The sequence below is a fragment of the Etheostoma spectabile genome, chromosome 7 (genome assembly GCF_008692095.1).
Source record: "Etheostoma spectabile isolate EspeVRDwgs_2016 chromosome 7, UIUC_Espe_1.0, whole genome shotgun sequence".
In the NCBI taxonomy this organism is placed as follows: domain Eukaryota; kingdom Metazoa; phylum Chordata; class Actinopteri; order Perciformes; family Percidae; genus Etheostoma; species Etheostoma spectabile.
Window position 1 is genome coordinate 18,436,211 of NC_045739.1, and position 22,502 is coordinate 18,458,712.

Consider the following 22,502-nt stretch of genomic DNA (forward strand, 5'->3'; position numbering starts at 1 on the left):
TGTGGACCGATGAGGTTAAAATAAAACTTTTTGGCCGGAATGAGTAAAGGTACGTTTGGAGAAGAAAGGGCACAGAATTTAATGAAAAGAATTTCTGTCCAATCATGCTTTGGGGTTGTATTGCAGCCAACTTAATGCCATCTGTGAAAATGCTGAAGTTAAAGAGAGGATAGCTTCTCAAATGGACAATGATCCTAAACACACCTCAAAATCAAAGGTAGATTACATCAAGAGGTGTAAACTGCAAATTTTGCCAAGGCCTTCACAATCTCCTGACCTCAACATAATTGAAAATCTATGGATAGACCTTTAAAGAACAGTGTGTGACAGACACCCCAGAAATATCAAAGAACTGGAAGAGTTTTGGAAGAAGGAATGGGCGAAGATACCTCAAACAAGAACTGAAAGACTTTTGGCTGTGATACTTTCCAAAGGGGGCAGTACAAGGTATTAAGTCTGCAGGGTGCCCAAACTTTTGCAGACGCCATTTTTTTGTTTTCTGTTATTTTGAAAGTGTAAATGATGGAAATAAAATCTAACTTTTTGTGACATATTATACGAATGTCTAATCTGTCATTTGATGTCTTTTGGAGATTTTTCCATCTTTTCTTGGGTTCTTTATGCACATTAATACAAATTTTTACCTGGGGTGCCCAAACTCAGAAATAGAAAAAGTTGCTCATGAAAAATGGGGGAAAAAGCAAAAGTTTTGCGTTTATAATTTTGGTCAGTGTACTTTGATGTTTGTTAGTCTGGTAGTCAGGAAACCACATTTAAAAACTGAATAATGGGGGGCGCCTGGTTAGCTGACCTGGTTGAGCCTTTTGTGTACGAAGAAAAAAATCTTAGATCTTTGAGTTCAGCTCATGAAAAATAGGGGCAAAAACAAAAGTGTTGCATTTATAATTATGTCGGACTTGCCCAGTTTGCTCACGTATCACAATGTCATGATGTAGCTGCTGCTGGAGACAGCCATGATCTGTGTCAAGATCAATAACAAGGAAAACAATGCTGGCACCAAAGTCTGGCACAAATGCAAAATTTAAATGACGTATGACTCTTCCTTCTTTATATGTTTCCTTGGTACCTGTATGCAACAAGAACAATTGTACCATGTGGGGTAGCTTCAATCATGCAGGTGTGCTACAAAAGTGTATTGTCACAATAGTGAAACCCTACATGTATATCTCATACGCCATTTTAAAAAAGAGAAAGAGAGAAAGAGAGATTGTCTGCCACATGCAAAATCCATCCATCAGCTAAACGCTCTAATCCCTGCACCATTTGTATAACACTGATTGTGTAAGTAAAAGTTCCTAAAAAAGTAATAGCTCTGTTTGAGTGTTCTTAAAATAAAATGGTATTACAGTAAAAAAAATTCAGAATTGATATCGATAAGTTCTAAGATCTATCACAAACTACACCAAACAGGATATCCCTCATATCTTTTGGTCTTGCGTGACAATGAACATTGTCCTTTCACATCCTTTAGTTTTTTAAGTGATTTTTCAAAAGATCCTGATGTAAACAGATGACGGGTGCAAGACTTTACAACCTGAAGGAAATCAAACTAGACAAATTTGTGATTGCATAACATTAAAAAGTGAGCTCATTTTAGTAAATTACCATTTGTCTGTGACCCTCAAGGGGCTTGATAAGAGTACCATGCACTCTTTCGGCAACCATTTAAATAACAATCCCACAGTCTTCAATGAACAGAACTATTATCCATTATTTTGAGTATCACTGACAATGTTATGCTGTGTATACTTGGCAATTTAAATTGGACCAACAAATTACTACTTGTTGTCAAATAATCAACTTTAAATGAACAAATAACTGCAATGCCTCGATGTCACACCACACACAAGCTGCAGAGGTATGTGCTAAAGCTGCCCAGATGTGGTTTCATCTGAGGAGAAAAATCAGAATACGGGCTTTCTCTCCTGCGGACCCAGGAGATTTCATTGTCCCTCAGCTAAAGTCATCTGGCTGCCAGCTCCATGCACACGCAGTCTAAACAGATCCAGATGACAAGGCTCATGCAACGTTCTCCTCAAGTAAAAACTCCATCAAACTATTAGCAAGATGAAAACTTCTTGAAACCACTGTCAAGCCTCTCTCTCGTGCAGGGTCACAAGTCTCACTTCCTAACTGGAACTTTTCTCAGATTTGCTCATGTGAGACATTGACAAGGCACTGCAAAGAACTTGAGCTTAAGTCCTAACAATTGTAAAACCGTCATGATTTATTAAATCATGCCATGAAATTGAGAAAAATGTGCTGTGTATCCTGAATCAGATTTCTTTGTGGTCTGATTCTAAACCCTGAGTGAGGTAACTATGCGGCTCTTTTCCACAGAAGTTCAGCAGAGACGATCCTTGATAGCGGATACTTCTAAAATGCAGAAGGCCAGACAGACTCTTTAATGTAAACAAAACAAAATAGTCTGAGAGTGAATTAAATCACATATTTGACAGGACACATGCAGAACCTATACCTACATTTGGCCAAATACAAAAAGAACAGTTGGTCTTTCATCTTACCTTATCACCGCGCTTTTTTATTGGCCCTTCTATTACAAAAACAGAGAACTGCATCATTGCTATTTAAACATTTCTGACCAGTGAAGAAAGAAAAACAATCACCTTAAACAGGCTCATGCCTCGTGTATGGCTCTTAAAAATACAAAGATTTATAGTGATGTTGTATGTTTTTGGCATATTTTAATCAGAAATGTTAACTGAATGTTTCAGGTGGGACCTAGGTAGATGCATGCAGTTAAATTTTCAACACAGAGAGAAGAAAACCACTTTAGTTAGCGGTGTTATTTATCACACTGCTTACTCTAAAACCGCACATAAGATTCTGATTAATATAATACATTTAGCTATGGTTACCCTGGGTCAGAAAGCAGCAAGTGGGAGTCCAAATTTATATTTTTGTTTCAAATGTTAAACCATAGAAACAAAATCCCTTCTACTCTACTAAAATAATCCCTAATCCCCATCTCAACTATTCTAAAGTGGCTTGGGTATTTTGTTGAGGAGAGAATGTGATCCCTTAGGAAGCTGCAGATATTCCCCCCCAGAGAGGGTAAGATGTACGTGAATCTCACAGAAAGGAAAAATTGGGCCTTACTACTGGACCTAATTTAATCTAATTAGGAAGATATCCACTTAATCCTTACTGATTTTTTGGCCCTTTGTTTGCCAAGTGCTGACTCCATTCCATAATACTGAACATAATAAGTTTGAAATGGGAAGGGCTATCTAATCACTGTTCAAGGAAAAGCTGAATTAAGGTCCATTGAACTGATTCACCTTGGGTTTAAATGCTGCAAACATATTTTTAAGTTTGGATATTTCTTAAAAACATCTTATATAGCAATGGCAAACGTTATCAACAAGCTTTTATGGAAGTAGATTAACTCATCATCAAAGTCTAGTGCACTGACACCTGTCCTGCTGGTCTCTCATTAAGTGCAAGTTGTGAATTGCCAAATATAGTTACTGCAATGTCAAAGCATGCACACATAAAAAACCTAGAAAACGGTTCAAATATGTAGGAGAGTTGAACTGCATGTATAGGTTAAATATGAAAAAAATCACAATGTGAATCACAAACTAGTGGAATTGGGCGAGAAGTTAGTTTGATCACTTTACAAGAGAGAAAATGCGGCCATATACATTTAAAATGTTTGGTTCATGTTATATTTGGTCCTTACAAATCATTACATGTGACTAAGGAGAAAACCAACTGCTTAGCTGGTCCATTACAGTGGCTGGTCTTTCACACCACTGAGCTTTACCTTTGCTCCATTGCAGGAAGTGAAACTAGCTGTCTGACCCTTCTTTGTACTTTGTGCCTAAAAAAACATTAATTTGTGTGGCAGCCAAAATGCAATCAACAATATTCCCAGGCAGAACAAATCCAACTATCTAGCACCTTAGGCAAGTTCTTTCCATTGCATACGCATTGTCCGAGCAGACTACAAATAAGAAACGTGTGGAGTTGGAACTTTGCTGACAACACTAACTACACTGCTTGTCTCTGAAACAAACACTTCCCAAGACAACAGGGCATGAGAAGGCCCATCCAAGATGACCTAATGTTTACAAGAAAACATGTCAATCGGGAGTCACCACAACAGCGCGTTTCACAAAACAATTCTCTTATTCAGGTGGCACAAGTATGAAAATCCATTAAAAACACATGCACACACGCACGGCTTACTAAGTGCTGGACTAAAGCAAGTGTTGCATTTTTGCAAGATTGATGGCTACCTTGATTAGTCTTAAATCAAATGATTCTCCTTTGTTCATTTTATCAGTGACCAGCGTAGGATGAACTACATTTGTTTTCCTTCTCCGTCCAGAAAAAGTTGCACCGACAATCTCACTCAGACATCAGTCATGGGCAATTAGAAAACAATTGACATTAATGGGCCCAAAACAGTCCTATTTTTCAGCTGGATGTGTTTTTAGCAGCAAGACGAGCTTTGAAAGAAAATGATACTGTACTACTGGCACGTGAATCAGTTGACGAATGAAGGCAGGTTAAAGCAAGGCTGATTTATTCCTTTCAAACAAAGACAAATCAACATGCTTTTGGGGTCAAGCCTTTTGCTTTGTTTTTGTACAAATGAGTTATCTAAAAAATACTGTTCCTTGATACTGACATTCTTTCTTACAATTTGTTTTTAAGAGTCAAAACAACAAATTTATCTTAAACTGTTTGAAGCCCAGAAATACAATTCTTTGATTAATGCGTAACTCTCGTCACTTTTAAGATTTACCATATTCTCATTTTCGATCAAATGGCCTTTTGAATGGGAGAGCTAGGGGCACTTCTATGATAGCATGAAAATCAAAATTTTTAACCCTTGTGTCCCCTTAAAATTGAAAATCAACACTTTTGACACTTTTTATCAATGTTTTTAACTTTTTCTTACATTCTTGTCCCTTTTTTTCCCCAATGTTTGTCACTTCTTTTGACGTTTTCAACACTACATAACAAACTTATTAACTTTAGTTTACTGTTACTTTTGGAATTTATGGTCACTAAACCTCATTTATAGGAAATTATACCTAATATTTGAGTTAGAAAAGCAGAAACTAGGAATTATTTAGACTAAAATTGAAGGAATGTATGTTGATGGATAATTACCGACTGGAATATGTCAACTTTTACTCAATACTATTTCAAAACCACTTACATTTTTTTTTTTAAATGTTATAAAATTGAATAAGACACCCAAAAATTAATGAAAGTAGTACTTGCCAAAGAGCGTTGTGTGGAATCAATCATGTTATTTTGGGTAATTAAAAAGAACACTGATATAGGAAAACAGGTCAATTTGACCCGAGTACAACATGAGGGTTAAAACACTAAGAAGTCTTAACACAATGTGAAACTTTACTCAAAGTATCACCAGGGGCTCTACACATGAAGTTGAGCATTGAGAACATTGTTCGTGTACACAGAGTTCACTAAAATGAAAGGTTTTATATAACTCACTTAGCTGTAGTTTTTCAAATGTGTTGCCCATAGGTGCTGCCTCAGGAAGCTCAGGTGGAGGCACTGCAGCAATTGGCAGTATGAGAAACATAAAAATATGTTTATTGAACATCAAAGCATGTAAAACTATTTTAGGAGACCCCATGGGTACAGTAAGGAGCATAATAGGAGCTCTTAAATGTTGTGAAATACCTAACACTCCATCTTTTATTTAGATAGTAACTAACAAGACAATATCATATGAATAGTGAAATTAAACACCATCTAAAATATGGACTTAAATCTTAAACTTGTAAAACATGAACACAACATAGATCTTCAAATAGTCATATAGGCCTCTGTGTCTTCCAAAAAAGCAGTGCCTCACTGCATGAGATAAGCATGGAGGGTTAGAAAGTGGTTACCTCACCTGCTTCCTTCCAGATTGCCCTGGAACATGTGTGGCTAAAGGAGGGTTGAACTCATCTCTGACACCATCTGACTAGCCCTTTGTCTCTCAGTTCTACAAAAACGTCAAGTCAAAAAGGTAGTTGTTTTGTCACCGAGCAGATGCCGAAGCATAAGGAAACACTTAGTATCACTTGACTTTGAAACCATTTCTTCAAAATGACCAAAATCAGCTCTCCCAGTGCAGCTTATCATAAAATTTTGTACTTTGAAATGTGGAATTGTACATAGGAAAAGGGCAAATAAATAGGGCTATCGCAAATAATGAAAAATCTCTTTGTTGATATAGTACATATAGAGAAAACAGATTGATTGCATAATTCCACGCAACATTTTGTTTTCTCAAGGAAGTTGACGTGTTAGAAGGGGCCATTGAGACATCAGCCGGAGAAACCATTCCACCCATGTTTACACCACAGTATCACCACACTGGGACACCACTGCAGAATGTGTCTCCTGGGCTCCTCACCTTCAGGTCAAGAGGCCAACAGAACAAAAGCGTCTCTAGTGGCCTCCAAAAAAAAAAAAAAATCCTTACAGCTACCTCATTGGAATGCTGCTGTTGCCATGTAGACACAGGCATCTGTATACTATGTTTCTGGTTTCTGCGGGTGACACATTGACTCCATTTTTTGAGTGGAATTATCCATTAAAGATTTCCAATGAAAGATGCCAGTTCTTTGATATTTCTTTTTTATTTTGTTCCATTGACTCGTGCTATAATTGATTTTTTGTCCAAAACAAATGGGAACAAGTAGTGTGTGCAGTTGTCTCACATAAGAGTCATAAAGCAACAAAGCACTACCCATTCAAAGAGGCAAAAGTATTTAGTATATCTGTAGTTTTTATACTTGAGCTGGTTACACTGTGTTCATATTTATTGAGGAATTCTAAACGCATGGAGCTTGATACAGAAGTAGTTAAAGCTTATACAGCTTTATTAAAGAAAGTAAGAGTTTTTTTTGCATTTTCACACACACCTTGATTAATGGTTAGACCTACTTAAATGCCTGGGATCACCTGCCTGAGAATACCCACAAAGCTAAAAACAGTTGGATCCTTAGATGGTGGCACAAATGTTTTTTTGTCCCACAATTTTTACATCCCAGTGTCACGAAACGTCTCTCTGAAGAAGTGCCACATGGCCAACTGTGCTTACAAAAAGCAGGAGGAAATCTTACATAGGGATAGTGGCTAATCCACCCTTCTTCCCCTCCTGTACTGTCTGCCCCAGCTACTGGTTTGAAGGGTAGCGAGCAGACGGCCGCTGCCTGACCTGCATACGATGTGCGACAACAAGACGCCACCTGGTAGTCATCTCCAGCTTAAGCCACCAGACCTCTTGATGGTCTGCCAGGGCATGAAGTCTGCCACTCTAAGAGCTGGATACACTGGTGCATACTGTCTCCTTCATTATGGAAAATGTGGAACAGTTTATTTCACCCCTATACGTGACCAGGTTTAACTGAGATGCACATCACTGTGCAATGTATTATTTTAAAATTCAAACCCATGGTAATCTAGGTATACTTATCTTATAAAACATAATATCCATCCCATAGTAATTTCATAATAGCGTAGGCATGTAATTTCAATTCAAGCTTTGCTAATAATTAAGCTAGACCGTGTTAAAAACTACCAGTACCAATAGCATCTATTAATGTAAAATAAATCTAGCAAAAAACAAAAATTGCCTTAAAACTAAATAATGATCATAAAGTGAATCACAGGGGGCCCATTTCCAATTTCCATCCTTTGATGTGTTTTGTTTATCTAAACACAGAATATATTAATGATTCACAAAATCCTGAGTGTAAGCCCTACAAGGAAATATAATGCCTTCAAATAAGCCAAAACAATAACATTTGTAGAATTCAAACTGAGGATCTACACGGACAGAGCTGACAGGTGGAATAGGTTACTGTTAATAAAGATTATGTAATTCAAAGTTTTGAGATAGAGGCCCTGGAATCCACTGGCTCCTGCTTTTACCTCCTGCCTTTCCTGTAATTGAACCCATGAGTTTTCCACTGACAGCCATGCCCCGGTGGTCACTGTTTGATTACAAAACGTTTTTTCCACTATATTTAGGGACACAAAAGCCTTGAGAATGTTCTGACTAACAACACTTTGTTTTGTCAGCTCGCACTTATCAAAGCTAGGTGACTGCTACAAAGCACAGCATGATGTCCAACCTGTCTTACAGGGCAAATGAAAAAAATCTGTTCAATGAAATGTGTGGGCTTCCCAAGGAAGTCATATAAAGAAGGCGTCTTTGGGTAGGCTTAGCGAATACCTCTAATGTTAAGAGGAGCCATGCATTTTTCACAAAGAGCTTGGTGAGACATAGTTAGAGGGTAAATGCTGTTTAAAGAAGCTGTTTTGAAGGGGAAAACAGCGTGATGCTAAACATATAAAACAGCATCCATCTGGACATTCTTGTACAAGCACTGAATGACAGAGTCCAGGACCAGAGGAAAATGATGCCGCTGGGATGCATTGCTGGAGAGTGAGACGTGACTCCCAATGAGAAAATCCAGGAAGGCAAATTATCCACATTTTTCCAAGTGACTGGTGCACATCAATGACTTAAAAGGAGAATTCCGGTTGATTACAACACATAGCTCTATTTGTAAATTTGGAGTGCTGTCAGTAGAGAGAAAAACAAAAACAATTGGTGCTGCTTACACCATGTTATCCTCTTGCTAGAGTTAGAACCCAAAAGGATTAAATAAGGCAAGTTTTAAACGTGTTTTTAGCCTCTTAACATGTTAAAAATGTAATTAACAGAGCCTACGGTCCCTAAGCACTCTAACTGCCGTTTTAACACCGGAACTAATCACAACTGAATTAGTACAACTTTTATGCATTTCTTTCACATCTACTGCAGTCAAATTCACTGTGTTCACTCAGAAGGCATCACTGCACATGGTAGGCACTTTTAATGACATTATGAACATGTTAAGAGGCAAAAAACATGTTTAAAACTTGCCTTTGACCGGAACTCTCCTTTAAGGTTAAGATTTATAGTGAGGTCAACAGGCACTACACACCATCAAACATTACATTATTTTTGCAATATTATTAGTTAGAAACATCTGTCAACTGTAGCTATTATTTTGACAGAAGCTAAGGTTAAAATAGAAAATAGAACAAACATTTAGACCAGTAAACTTTGAGTTGGAACTAGTTTTTAATGCAATTCAATTATATTTAACATATCATAGCAAATATACTTATTCTAACTGGATTACTTTTAAGTAGTTTCTCTCTGGTAGATATCAGAGGATGATTTTAAAATATAATGGCAAGAATGAATATCCAAGAGATCATCATGTGGTGACTGGACCTTCCCTACAATCATCGCCATCATCATTTGTTTTGTGGTTTTATGCTACAAGCACCAGTAGATACATGTGACTGAGCCACATAAATATTGGGGCTGATCATGACATTATGGAAAGTTGCTGTTGTTATTTTTTTGACACTGAGGGAAAATCGAGAGGTGGGTCATGCCTATGATCTTACCAGAGTACAGACTTTTTCTGGCATTTAAAAACATTGCAGCAAACTGATCATGAAAGCAACCTATTATGTTTGTATAAAGACGACAAATAGATTATTACTCCCATATGCATCTTACAAATCAAACAAATCCAGGAAATTAAAAGCACAAGGAAATTGCAACGCGGTGACCAGTTGAAAACAGTGGCCAGCAACATTCAAGGATCAAAATATCCAGTTAAAGGAACTACACACATCCAAACATTTAGCTTTGACACTGTGAAACATCAAAGCAATAACAGACCATTAAGTATGTAATATTTGGCAATTTGTGCTCTGAACCGCAGTTTCCATGATACAAAGATGATGCAGAGCATAATGATCAAAAGTGGTTCTTTATTTGTTTGCTTGACCAAGTGAGGAAAAGTGAGGGAGGCCTGCCAAACATTTGGCAGGAAGGACACAAAAGGACTATGGTCAATAAAAACCAACAAGGTCTCTGCTAGTAATGCAAGATTATGTAGTAAAATGGGAGACTGAGGACAGAGAGTCAAGTTTTATATTTGTTGCACATTGGTGATATTCCATCAACCCTATATGCCCCTCAGCTCCAAGCTTTGTGCTTCTATGGGTTACAAACAGTACATTTTTATAACTTACTCAGGATTAGTAAGTCTCATGCTGTCCTGTACAATGCAGGGTGATGTACAGTACAAAAAAATAAAATGCAAGCCATGGCATAAATAGGGATACATGTTTGGGGATTATGGTGTCTCGAATTGCAAATAGTGCAATTGTACAAATATTTTTACTTACAGATGTTAAGTTTAAGACCCAACAGGAATGTGTTTTGCATCATCCATGTGAACATACACTAGATACTACCTCACTCACAAAACATTGCTCCACAGTGCTACTGAGTGTGAGTGGTCACAGACTCCACAGGGTAAATCTGAGGCAAATCTATTGGTCTTTAAAGGCTTAAAAAGAGAAGCTTGATGTGTTTTCATACCTATACTGTATGCCTCAATCTCTGCCTTTGCCAGACAATTCATTCCTGTCCATGTGGAGGAGTGCAAAGCCATAAAATTCAAGTAGAAACTGACAGGAATGTCCTGGTTCGGCCATGTCTCAGTTAAAATTGTTACGCACAACTCCCTGTATTTACAGCATACTCTGGCACTTCATCATGGCAGTTCACCTATTTTGCACAGCAATGATCACACATAGCTGAGTATCATAAAAGTCATGCATGATCTATTGTCTCAATGCCCAAGGCATACACCCCAAAACCCCACAACCACCCCTTTGGCCGTAATCTCTAAAGGTGTCTCCTTTAAGTTGGCAAGGCTGGCAGCTCCTCAGGGAAGCTGGGATGAGCTAGAAATTCCACATATTGGAGATTCAAGAAAGCTTCTCTGACGTCTAACAACGCAAAGGTGTTATTTTCACCCGCAGACAGCAATTGACATGGTAGAAATGTTAAAAGAGAAACTGACCCAAAAGCAGGAATTTTGCAAACGTTATTTAGCCACACAAACGCACCACATTCAGCACCAGGTTGTAAATGGTGGTTCAAACCACTTCACTGGCACAAGGCTGCTTTGTACCATCCACAATTGTAGGTGTTACAAATTTGGCTCCAACCACAATGGCCATTGTATGTGCCATGAGTCTTTCTTTCCATTAGTGTACAATATTACAAAAACACTAAACTATTGTGCAGAGCTCCTTTAGTCCTTTTTAGAAAATGTATATATTTGCCTCAAATGTACCCTGTGGAGTTTTGACCACTTGTAGTACTGTGGAGCAATGTTTTTATGAGTGAGTCCACATATGCACTCATTTATTTGCACGTCAAAAAACTAAGAGCAGCAGTATTAACCACTAGATGGAAGGTGATTATGCAGGACAGTGATTCATTGATCTGAAGAGCCTCTGTTTTGTCAGTTAACAGACAATTTTTCAGTTAAACTCTCCTGAATAAACTAAAGGTTGAAAAACAATTATTGATTTATCTTCCATTAATATTTTAGCTCTAGTAGAAGAGTATGGTCTAGACCTGCTCTATATGAAAACTGTCATGAGATAACTTCTGTTGTAATTTGGCGGTATATAAATAAAAGATAGACTTGACATTAAAAAAAGAATATTAATGAGAATATTTGTCCAATTACATTGCTTTCCCCAATCTACTAAATAATTATTAAATTGTAGATTTTGCAGTAGGAATGCAACATTAACATTCAAAGCAACAAAAATGTCACTTCATTCTGTTGTTCTGTCGTTCTCTATTATACAATTTTAGCTGCTTAAAAAATGCAGCACATGTGTGGTGGCAAAATGTTAAGCCTTTACACATGTAGACAGCATATTCAGACTCTGCCTGTCTTCTCCTGAACAAATTATTTCCACTTAATGGAAACTGTTTTTTGGCCCAATTTTATCCTCAAGGTTTTACTAAGCCATTCTCCTTGTACCAATACCCTTTGAAATTTGATGCTGAAATGCTCTGCAGAAAACATGCATGTTTCAACATCTGCCAAAAAAGGTAGCATCAGCAGCACTTTTAACCTACAATTAAGAGTACTTAAATTACTTCACACGTCTCTTGGCATGTGAAGACCAAACTCAAAAGGGATTGGAAAGGTCCTCCACCCTGAAGGTTGGAGAGGGTCAGCACGGTGACTGGTGCGCACTGGGAGAGAGGGGGAGGACCCAAATGCAAAATATTTAAGATGTTCAGGCAGAGGAGGGCTTCACTGTGGAAATAAGACAGAGTCAAAGAGGAGCTCCAACTCAACTGGTCAGCCAAAGCTATTGTCTGTTTGATATTTCCGGCAAAGACCTTCTTCAGGGATAGACTACTCTTTAATACTGAAAGCGATCAAAAGATTTGTGAAAATCTAGAAAATGTCAAAAGTAAATTTGAGCATAGTGGCTCTGGGGGTCACACTGCTCCTGTTGGCTGAGACATGGGCCCAGAATCCCAGGAAGAGACTGGCCCCTCCAAAGCCGCCCAAGGCTCAGTGCTGTGATGAGGTGCGCTCTCTCAAGGTTCAGGTGGCCAATCTGACTAGTCTCCTCGATGAGATGAGTCGCAAGCAGGAGACAGACTTGATGAGCATTGTGAGGCAAATAATGGAGCTGGACAAGCAAAATCGGCAGCAAGAAACCCGGGTCACGGAGGCAGAAGGCAAGTACTCAGAGATCAACAACCGTGTGGAGATCATGCAGCTACAAACCCTGCAGTCTGCTACTCAGACTTCATCAGGTGAGCATCAACACTTATTAACAGCTGGTAATAGACTAGGAGTTGACCAAAGTTCTGTGTGCTGCTGGTTGGTGTCTTAATATCTCAAACATTGCAGATATAAGTTTTTCTTTAACATTTTTTTTGCCAAAATGAATTCACATGAAAGCAATTTACATTAACAAAATAGTCCTAGAGAGTTTGTAAAATTTTCACACAAGGTAAAACAGATCCATCCGTGACTCTAACATCATCAGTTACTCTCACCACCAAAAAGCAATCTTAGGGGAATTGATGTCTCTCTGTAAATTACAGTGTGGTCTAGACCTACTCTATATGTAAAGTGTCCTGAGATAACTTGTTATGACTTGACACTATAAAAAAAAAATGTAATTGAATTAAATCTTGTGCATAAATGACAACTCTTTTTTCATCATCATCTCTCTTTAGCCTGTTGAACAGTTGGTGTCAAATTCACACTCCTGGTCTCCAAAATTATTTCCACACATGGACAAATATTTAAGATATGACTTATAATGTACGTTTTGTCTACCAACATTTTCAGCCTGTCTCAGTTTAGTTTTCAATTCAATTATTTGTTGAGTTTGAATAATTTACAAGAAGTTGAAAAACAGTCCTTTAATAGTCCAACAATTTTACACACAAGACACTATATAGATATATCTTAACGTGAAAAACTATTATCAGCCTTGTTCATTGCTTTGTGGGTCTCAGAAAACTATTGTGAATTGGTTGCAAGGTAGATTACAGTGCACACACTTATCTGAGCTGCCCGACAGCAGTCAAAAGCATTAATTTGGAGCTGAAGTCCCATCTAGAGGGCTTTCCATAAAGAGCTCCATCAAAGCCAAATCATCTCCGACATTCATTTGAACTTTACACACCACTAATCAGCATTGGCTGCTGAAGAGAGGTTAACCAGGCATGACGTAGTTTATTATTTCAATACCTTAACAGTGTGGTCTAGCAGGGCCACATTTATGTCACTGGCAAAGGGAACACAGAGGCCTTTACAAAACTTTTTTTTTGTTTTAATTAGAGGCAGGAGGGCAGGACAGGAAGAGCTGCAAAGATTAGTAGAAGTGGAAGGTTTCCATTTCTTTACACAGACTTTTTAAAGTATTGGGCTCATTGCTCCATAGTGATCACATAGCCCTATTAATGGCATCACCATACTGCAACAGGAGTAAAAGAAGGGAACTATGTAAAATCGGAGCCATGCTGTGCATATTCCCCTCTGTTTTGATCTATTTTGCTTTTGGTGGGGGTAAAGGTCACTTTTTCATCTGCCCAATCCCTCGAATATCCATAAAGCTGTTAGAATTTATGGCATTCACATTTTTAAGAAACTGCATATGGTTTTATCATAACTGAAGAGATTCTTTTTTTCCAGATGCCACATATGACTGTGCATCCCTGTACAACAAGAACTACAAGATTTCTGGCGAGTACAAACTGCCTAAAGATGAGTTTCTGGGTACACCTGAGCTTAACGTAAGAATTATTATTATTATTATTATTGTGTATTTCAGTGTTGTGTAGTTTTGCGTGTAAAAGGTAATAGTGAGGCATCACATTATATTACATTTCAGGTCTTCTGTGATATGGAGACAAATGGAGGTGGTTGGACTTTGATCCAAAGGCGCAAAGTCGGTCTGACATCATTCAACCGTGACTGGAAGCAGTACAAAAGTGGATTTGGATCCATCCGCGGAGACTTCTGGCTCGGCAATGACAACATCTTCCGTCTAACAAGGCAACCCAGTATGCTCAGGATTGAGATGGAGGTACGTGTTGGGAAAACATGGCACCCTTGTAAACTTTAACGCATGTACAGCCCATTTCATTACCAAAAGTAAAGGGGAATAAACACAGAACCAATTTGTTTCTATTGGTAATGATCGTAAGAAAATTAATAATAAATCAAACTCCTTCTTAGAGACGTTAGGCAGACCATGACATACAATATTATCAAGTTTTATAACTGTCCCTCTCCAAATCCTGTTATATGTGTTTTCCAATGCAGGACTGGAATGGAGAGACACGCTATGCCCAGTATGGCTTTTTTACCGTGGGTAATGAGCTAAACAGCTACAAGCTCTTCCTTGCCAACTACAGCGGGAACGCTGGAGACTCCTTGCGCTACCACAACAACACCAACTTCAGCACCGTCAACAAGGACAATGACAAATGTGTGGATGACTGTGCTTCCCTGCGCAAAGGTAAATTATTAATGACACAGAAACCCACAGAAATCCACCCGTGCAGTCATTAGTAAATACATAGTAGATAACATATTTCCTTCCACTTAACATTAAGTCTATTTATTTTTCCTTCATCTCCTTCCAGGTGGCTACTGGTACAACTGCTGCACTGACTCAAACTTGAATGGCGTTTTTTACCGCTACGGTCAGCACATGACAAAGAACGCAGATGGGATCACTTGGTATGGCTGGCACGGGTCCAACTACTCCCTCAAGAAAGTGGAGATGAAGGTCCGGCCAGTGGATTTTCAACCATAAGTGCTTCAGCTGTGTGTCCTGGACCAAGATCATAAGCATGAATGCTGAGAGATCTCACTAATACCCGTTCAACCAAATAGTGCTTTCCCAGGACTGCGAAAGGAATGAAAATGTAGTTTGTGATGGTCTGGTTAACTTTCAGTTAGACGAATGAGTAATGTTTTTGCTGTGGTTGATTGTAAATTGTAGTTCATTTAGTGTATTTATCAGTAAAATATTTTATTTTTCAAAAGCTTTGATAGATGCTCTTTTACCACTGTCCCGTATGGGTAACTGGATTTTGATTCCTTCTCTCGTTTGTCTTGAAAGCATTAGGATGTAAGTTGTAGTTAACACAAGCCATTTATGGGTAGTTGCAAGAATCAGTCCAGACTGGTCTGGTTCAGGTATAAATCATTAAAAACTGGTAGGAACTAATTATCTTTGTGAGTTGCTGGAATGGGAATAACCACCAAAGGTACTTCCTATGAAATACGCTGCATTTTATTGTAAAACCTAAACCATTGATGATGAAAATGTGTGATATGTAAAATGTGTACAGCTCTGTAATTATGTTGTTTTATGTGATAGAAAATAAACATATTTTTTAAAAGAAACAAGTGGTATAACCCATCTCAAACGGTTTTTTTGTTTAATAGTACAGTTGAAACGTGACTAACTCAATGGAGGTTTTGTGATCATTCTTGGCCAATAATAGCAACATATTTACCTTGAACCACTGACCCTCTGACTCTTGGGTCATTTACATCTTGGCCAAAAGGTCCCAGGGCACCTCAGCCAAATGCAGGAAAGAAGACCACACACACTATTCTGCCTGTCAACTTAAATGCCTCTAGGTTGACTGCCATGAAACAATAACACCGTTTTGCGACGCTTTGAACCAACAAAGAATTCCTTTGAGCATTCAAATACCTACAGACAGGGAGCACTGCCTACACAGGCTCAGTGGTAAGCTTAGTGAAATTCTCTTCACTTTACAAGGTGAGAAAATGTCTAATTAAAGCTGGACATGTATCCCTGCCCTTTAGAAAAGATGACCACGGTGGAATGAAGCACAGCCAAAGGGGACCTTTGGATGGTGATAAATAACCGGGTCTTTCTATATCCAACAACAAAAGCAGACCTTGAACAGTGGTGGTTGGTTCAACTGCATCTATCAGAGGTCAGTTACTATTGACGGCACACACAATTCTAATGACCAACAAGCTTTACTTAGGAAACCCAACAGCTACAAAAGTAATTTTTAGTTTTTCTTGTTATGTTTCTGAAGAGTTAAACTTTAGTGAATAGGGCTGCCAAACTATTTAATTACTATAACTATATGGATTGCATTATTTTGCTCTTCTGCTATATACACTTTTATTTATATATACTGTGTGTGTATATGTATATATATAGTATATCTATTTACATACACTGTGTATATACATATATCTACACACACACACATACTATACACTTCATGCACCTTATATATACACACTACTATACTTATAAGGTGTATGAACTTTTTTTTTTCTTTTTTTTTTTAAATCAGACAGGTGTAATCTACACACCTTTTGCAGTAATAACAAAAGATTAGATTTTGCTTAAAAGTTTGCAGCCTTCTATACATCTGAACATACACACACTGTACTAAACTAAATTTAAAACTCCTTCCACTAGAGTGTCAAATTCAACTAAATGTAATAAAAACAGAAACAAATGGCCACACCAATTTAATGACACTGCATGATGTACCATCAGCACCATAGGCTGCATGCTCAATTAACAATGTTCCTCTGTTGTTGGTAAAAATAGGGAAAATGTGACCACTTTCCTGGCTCTTTCCAAAACTATGGTGCCTGAGAATATAGTCGAACCACAGACTAAATACTTTAATTTTCTCAAAATCCCTCACACATCATTCAGAACAGTTACCAAAGATAGAAAATATGCCCAATTATGAATGTCACCAATTCAGATTGAATACCCTGAATTATAGGAGCATACAATTCCTGAAATAATCGCAAACTAATCTACAAACACCATGACTCATCAGGTACCAAAGTAGCAGTGAGAATGCCTCCTCATCTTAAAAAAGTGTGTAGCAGATATTATTATTATTTTTCTTTTTTTTTAAATACTGCGACAACTCAGTAGAGCCGGGTTTACGTGGTGCTTTTTGCACACCAGTCTCTAGATCTTTTATGGGAAATCCTGGAGAGGTGAGAACCAGATGGGGATATTGAAACCACCAGAGTGCTGGCTCCCATCATTCATCATCATCAAGGCTCCTGAGAAATTGAAAACAGGCCCCTGAGAAACACAAGTCCAGACACTCGTAGATGAAAAGGAGGCAAGCGTCCAATTAGATGCCTGGAAAACAGATTTCTCCATGCCATGCCAAAGGCATAAAAATAAAGGATGAGAAAAGAGGATGGAAAAGATGACAGAAGATATCAAAGGCTTATGGGAGGATTATGTGTAGTATACATGTTTGTGTTTTTATTCAAATAAAAATTGACTTTGAGAGAATTGTTTGTTTGTCTTTAAGCAATATCTTCTAATGCAATAACTCTTTATCACAGAAGGACCTGTCAAAACTAGATTTGTGACGAGGATGAATCTACTCTAACAGGAGACCTCTGACTTATTAACACTGAATTATGTTATGATCTCAAATAATTACCTTCAAAGTTAAATAATTATTCAAAACTAAAAGCTACATACAGCTTTGAAATAAGTTATTATATTAATTTGACTCTACTATAATTTAAATTAAAAAAAACTGCTAAACTTGGACCAAAAGAGGAAATTACACAATTATACAATAAGTTTATGTAAAGGAAAATTGTCAAATACTGTTATGAAGAAAGACTAAGTTCAACTTCTCACAGTTTTAAAGGACATGTTTTTTTCTCAGACTGAAAGTCTGCTTCTGAGGTTTTCAGACCACCTACCTGATGAGAGCCTCCAGGATGAGTGGAGAAGGACCTTTCTGAAACTCCAGCTCTTTGTAGTGCAAAGCCTTGGCGTAGGCACGACATTTGGCAGCTCTCTCGCCAAGCAGCACAATGCCATTATCATCTCTGAGGGGCAGAGGGCCCTTCAAAAGGAAATAAATTCAATGAAATAACCAATTTGTAATTGTAATTTGTAATATTTAACGTACACTATAACATAATTACTGTGAAGGATTGAAATAAGGTTGTTTGGTGAAGCAATTGAGTTACTGTAAAAAGGGGTGTCTGGTCGCCTGCAGAAAAAGTCCACTGACCCAGAATACAACACTTTAAAATATGTGTTTCTACCGCAGCGTCACAGCAGGGTTAACCCTGCTGAAATGCTTTATTATGACCGAGCCATGACGGTCTCAGCCCTCAACGTAACAGTACCATCACTAATTAGCTCAACACGTGTGGTCAAACCGTTCACAAGGGGGAAAGTAGCATCTTGAAAGGCTTTCTGTTAATGTTTTAGTAGTCTTGCAATATCGGTGGAAAAAGTGTTGCTGTGGTTTTAAGTGTTCTCTCCTTCAGAGTTGCTGTTCTGATTTTTATCACAATGATAGTAGCCATGTTGCAATGATAGCAATGTTTTCTGTTCCGCTCTCTCTATTAATGTTACTGTTGAGAAGCATAATGTGGGCAAATGAGGAGACTTGGGGGGTTTCTCTTGTTTTTGCATTGATAAATTTACTTAGCACCTATATGTAGGTTCTGTTATTTGCAGTCATGAACTCTGTTTTGCATCTGGTTCACCATTTGAATTTTAGAGTGGATACATAAATTTAAAACATTGAATACTTTCATGCACAACTTAGTGTAAAAATATGTTGACAAAGAAAGGCATAAAATTAACAAAGCTAAGTAAACCATCATCGTTGTTTCCACAAAGACAAGATTAAAACAAATGAGATTTGAATGATGCTGCATTGCCAGCCTGATTTCAAATGTTCGTTCAACATCATGTTGTGTCATGTACATCCAAATAGCATGTCCATTTTGTTCCACAAAGTGGCTGGACAGTTTGTATATAAAAAGCTCAAAAATGGACAAGCTATAGTTGAGTCATTGGTAGTAATGAATAACATCTAATGCTTTACGATGGGTGGTTTGGGAATACCTCTCACCCCGTCAAAATGCACTACCTAATATCAAATTTGGAAGATACACACCTCCAATAAATAAAAACATGACATGTACAATCCTTTCGAGTAAATTGTATTACAGTGATCCTGTAGTTTAATTCAGCTGCTGCAGTTCAATGCTAACCTTGTCACTGTGCTCCATGAACTCTGCCAAGTTGAGCAGAGTCTGTGTGACCTCGGCGATGTCCTGGGAGGTGAGAGCTAATTCAATGCTGCGGATGAGCTCATCCTGCTGGTCCTCACTCAGCTCCGACCAACAAGACAGGAAGGCTGCGTTGAACAGGTCCCTGTGGACCACAGACACAGCATTTGCACATTAAAATGAATAATCACAATGTGTTACATTACGTTTATGCCCCTAACGTTTGCAAAAGCAGGCTTTAACTAAGTTTTGGTGACCAGCAAATCCATAAGAAGCTAAATTATTCTATAGCTTGTAAAAAGGATCACTGTATAGCCAGGTCCCATGTTGTTTTATTTCAAGTAAAAATCTAATTCACATTTACAATTACATTCATTACATTTACAATCAGTCATATCTGGAAACTATAGAAGCAAATGCTGGCAACTGAGAAGCTGCTTACACGCACGCACACACACACACACACGCACGCACCTGCACCATGCGTTTCACGCCGTGAGCTTAGATCGTTAAAATAGGGACCAAATACTAGAAGTATGATTTAGAAAGATAGAGCTTTACATTCTTTGCTTTAACATTTTATGTCTCTACATTGATATGGCAATTATGTGAATGTTTTTAGCTGTTATAATTAATGTGGAACACTAAGAACTATGACAAACAATTCCTTATAGAGGGAGGTGAAAGTGAGCTTGAAAACGTAGACCCAAAAGAAGCGGTGTACCTGGCGAGAGGGATGTAGGTTTGTGCTAGTGACCAGCATGACCGCAGAGCTGGGGAGGACGACTCCTTGAGTAGCACGACACTCAAGCGCCTCAGCCACTCCAACCAATCATCTTTGGACACCTTTCTGGCAGCTCCCCAAGCCTGTGAAGAGAAAGAAATCATCCATCTTAGAAGTCACTGGGAACTACGTGGGAGCAACACAGTTTCTCCAGATCTGAGTGTCACAGGTAATGTGTGTGGGAGTATCTGGCTGAGATGTGCACATAAATCTTTTGCTACTAGTCATCACATTCAGGTTCTTCCAAAATATTGCCTCATTTGTTGCTTTGATGATGGTGGTAGAGAACACTGTCCAAAACATCGGTCTGCTTGTCAACCTCTCACGGGTATTCAACCATGAGTCATGGCATATGATTCACATCATTTTCATATTCAGTGACCCCCTGTGCCCTGAGTTTAAGCATCTGCCTTCAGTGTGTTTCTCAGCTCATTTGTTTAGGTTTTATCTTCAATTCATTACCGGTCTGTTGGTCCTCATGTCATCACTACAAGTAAACTATGGGCTGTTTACGGTGCACAATCACAACGGGTACAGTCAACAATCATGGCAGTGAAACCAACACTGGACTTGTGTGTGCTACTTTTCACTATGGAAGTACAATTCAAAAACCTGTTTTTAAAGTAGAATGTCAATTATCCCTTCTGACCTTCTGAAGTGCAGTAGTGCTGACATGAAGCTTTTTCATAGGCCCCGCCTCTACAGGCCCGCTGACCAGAGCATCACCTTGGTTACCACGAAGATGGCGATGTTGGAAGATTAAAGGGTCCTCTTCCTCCTCAGCCAGAGTATAGCCCTATAATGGCCGGCCACACACACCCACAAACACCCACACACAAGGCCACCCACAGAGAAACAGTTGAGTCAGGCCTCAAATCATGCTTTATGAACGTAGAAGTGCATTTCCTTCCTGAGGGATGTTGATAAACAGAGAATAGTAATGACTTGCTTATGATGCATTGTACATAAAAAAGTTTTGTTTATTTGTGATTATGTCCGTCATTGCTTGACCATGTGCAATTACTTTGTGTCATGAAGGGTTATAATGTCTGGCAAAAAGGCAAAGAACAATGCATTTAGAAGACATGTTGCTTTAATAAGTTTTTGAGAACAACTGGATAAATTGTCGGGACTTACCTTAACAATACGACATATGAGTATGTCATAACGCTGGTGGTTGATCCTATGCTTCAGCATCACTTTGTTAACCATGGGGATGAAGATCTGGTACTGAAAATAAGAGGAAAATGAGAAATAAAAGGGTGTATGTGTGCTTTATGTGGTTTTGCCTGGCTACCTTTTTCCCCACACCAGAAGCCAAATAACTGAGTATCCTTTACTTGCCTCTAACCCCAATGATTACCAGATCAAAAGCTTGCCCTGCACATTTGTTGCCAGACTAGGCTGCATGTGGGCTGGTGGTTCTGAGGTTAAGCCCCAAACGATAGGGGGGGTCAAGTATAAGGAAAGAAAAACTTGGCAGGAAAGGGAGGGGTGAATGTGACCTCATCCTCTCTCATAAACACCACCCCCCACCACCAAATGGTCAACGACATCAGCAGTCTGGCAGGAAGTAATAAAGACTGTGGGGGGTGGATGGTTACTGAAATGCTGTTCATGTAAAGCCAGCAGTAGGAAGGTTGGAAGTAGTCTTTTGCATAATAGCTACATCTAAGGGAGCCCTGGGGACAGCTATAGCTACCTTTTTTCCCAACTGGAAGACTAGCGAGGACAGGGTGTCCATAGAGGTGGAGCGAAGCTCAGGCGTGCTATCAAGTGTCCGAACAATCGGATGGATAATGCGTGAAGCATAGTCTGTGAAGTCCAGGGACTCTGTCAGCCGGTCCAGTGTCTCCAAGGCAACCCTGAGCCACACAGAGGAAAAAAACGATTAACACAAAACGCTCAGCTTCACTTAAACATTAGTAGGACAGAGAGACATGACTTGCTCCAAAGGACTCAAAAGTGCAGATAAAAATGGTATGCTGTAAAGAATACTACCAGTGGACACCTATTCTTCTTTTTGGTATCATAGGTCTAGTTTTGTAAAAATAAAAAAATGATATCTGTGGTGCAAGTGTAAATACAGTTAATTTAAGAGATAATACAACAAAGTTACAGAAAAGTGTGAGATCCAGTGAGAATGGATTTGAACTGGATTCAAAACTACGTCTACA

General features: G+C 38.5%; 2 protein-coding genes across 2 annotated transcripts in view; one reads left to right on the forward strand and one right to left on the reverse strand.

Moving 5' to 3' along the window:
- mtor (mechanistic target of rapamycin kinase) overlaps positions 1-22,502 on the reverse strand; it is a 104,557-nt gene that overhangs the window by 60,442 nt on the left and 21,613 nt on the right. Inside the window, 6 exon segments of the mRNA XM_032521013.1 lie at positions 18,210-18,355; positions 19,524-19,686; positions 20,266-20,408; positions 20,975-21,121; positions 21,463-21,555; positions 22,028-22,190. Coding sequence (XP_032376904.1) covers positions 18,210-18,355; positions 19,524-19,686; positions 20,266-20,408; positions 20,975-21,121; positions 21,463-21,555; positions 22,028-22,190 — 855 coding nt within the window.
- Positions 12,230-15,875, forward strand: angptl7 (angiopoietin-like 7). The gene is made up of 5 exons (XM_032521014.1): positions 12,230-12,745; positions 14,139-14,239; positions 14,338-14,532; positions 14,772-14,967; positions 15,095-15,875. Exons 1-5 carry the CDS (start codon positions 12,385-12,387, stop codon positions 15,265-15,267), a joined length of 1,026 nt encoding a protein of 341 aa, XP_032376905.1. The 5' UTR covers positions 12,230-12,384; the 3' UTR covers positions 15,268-15,875.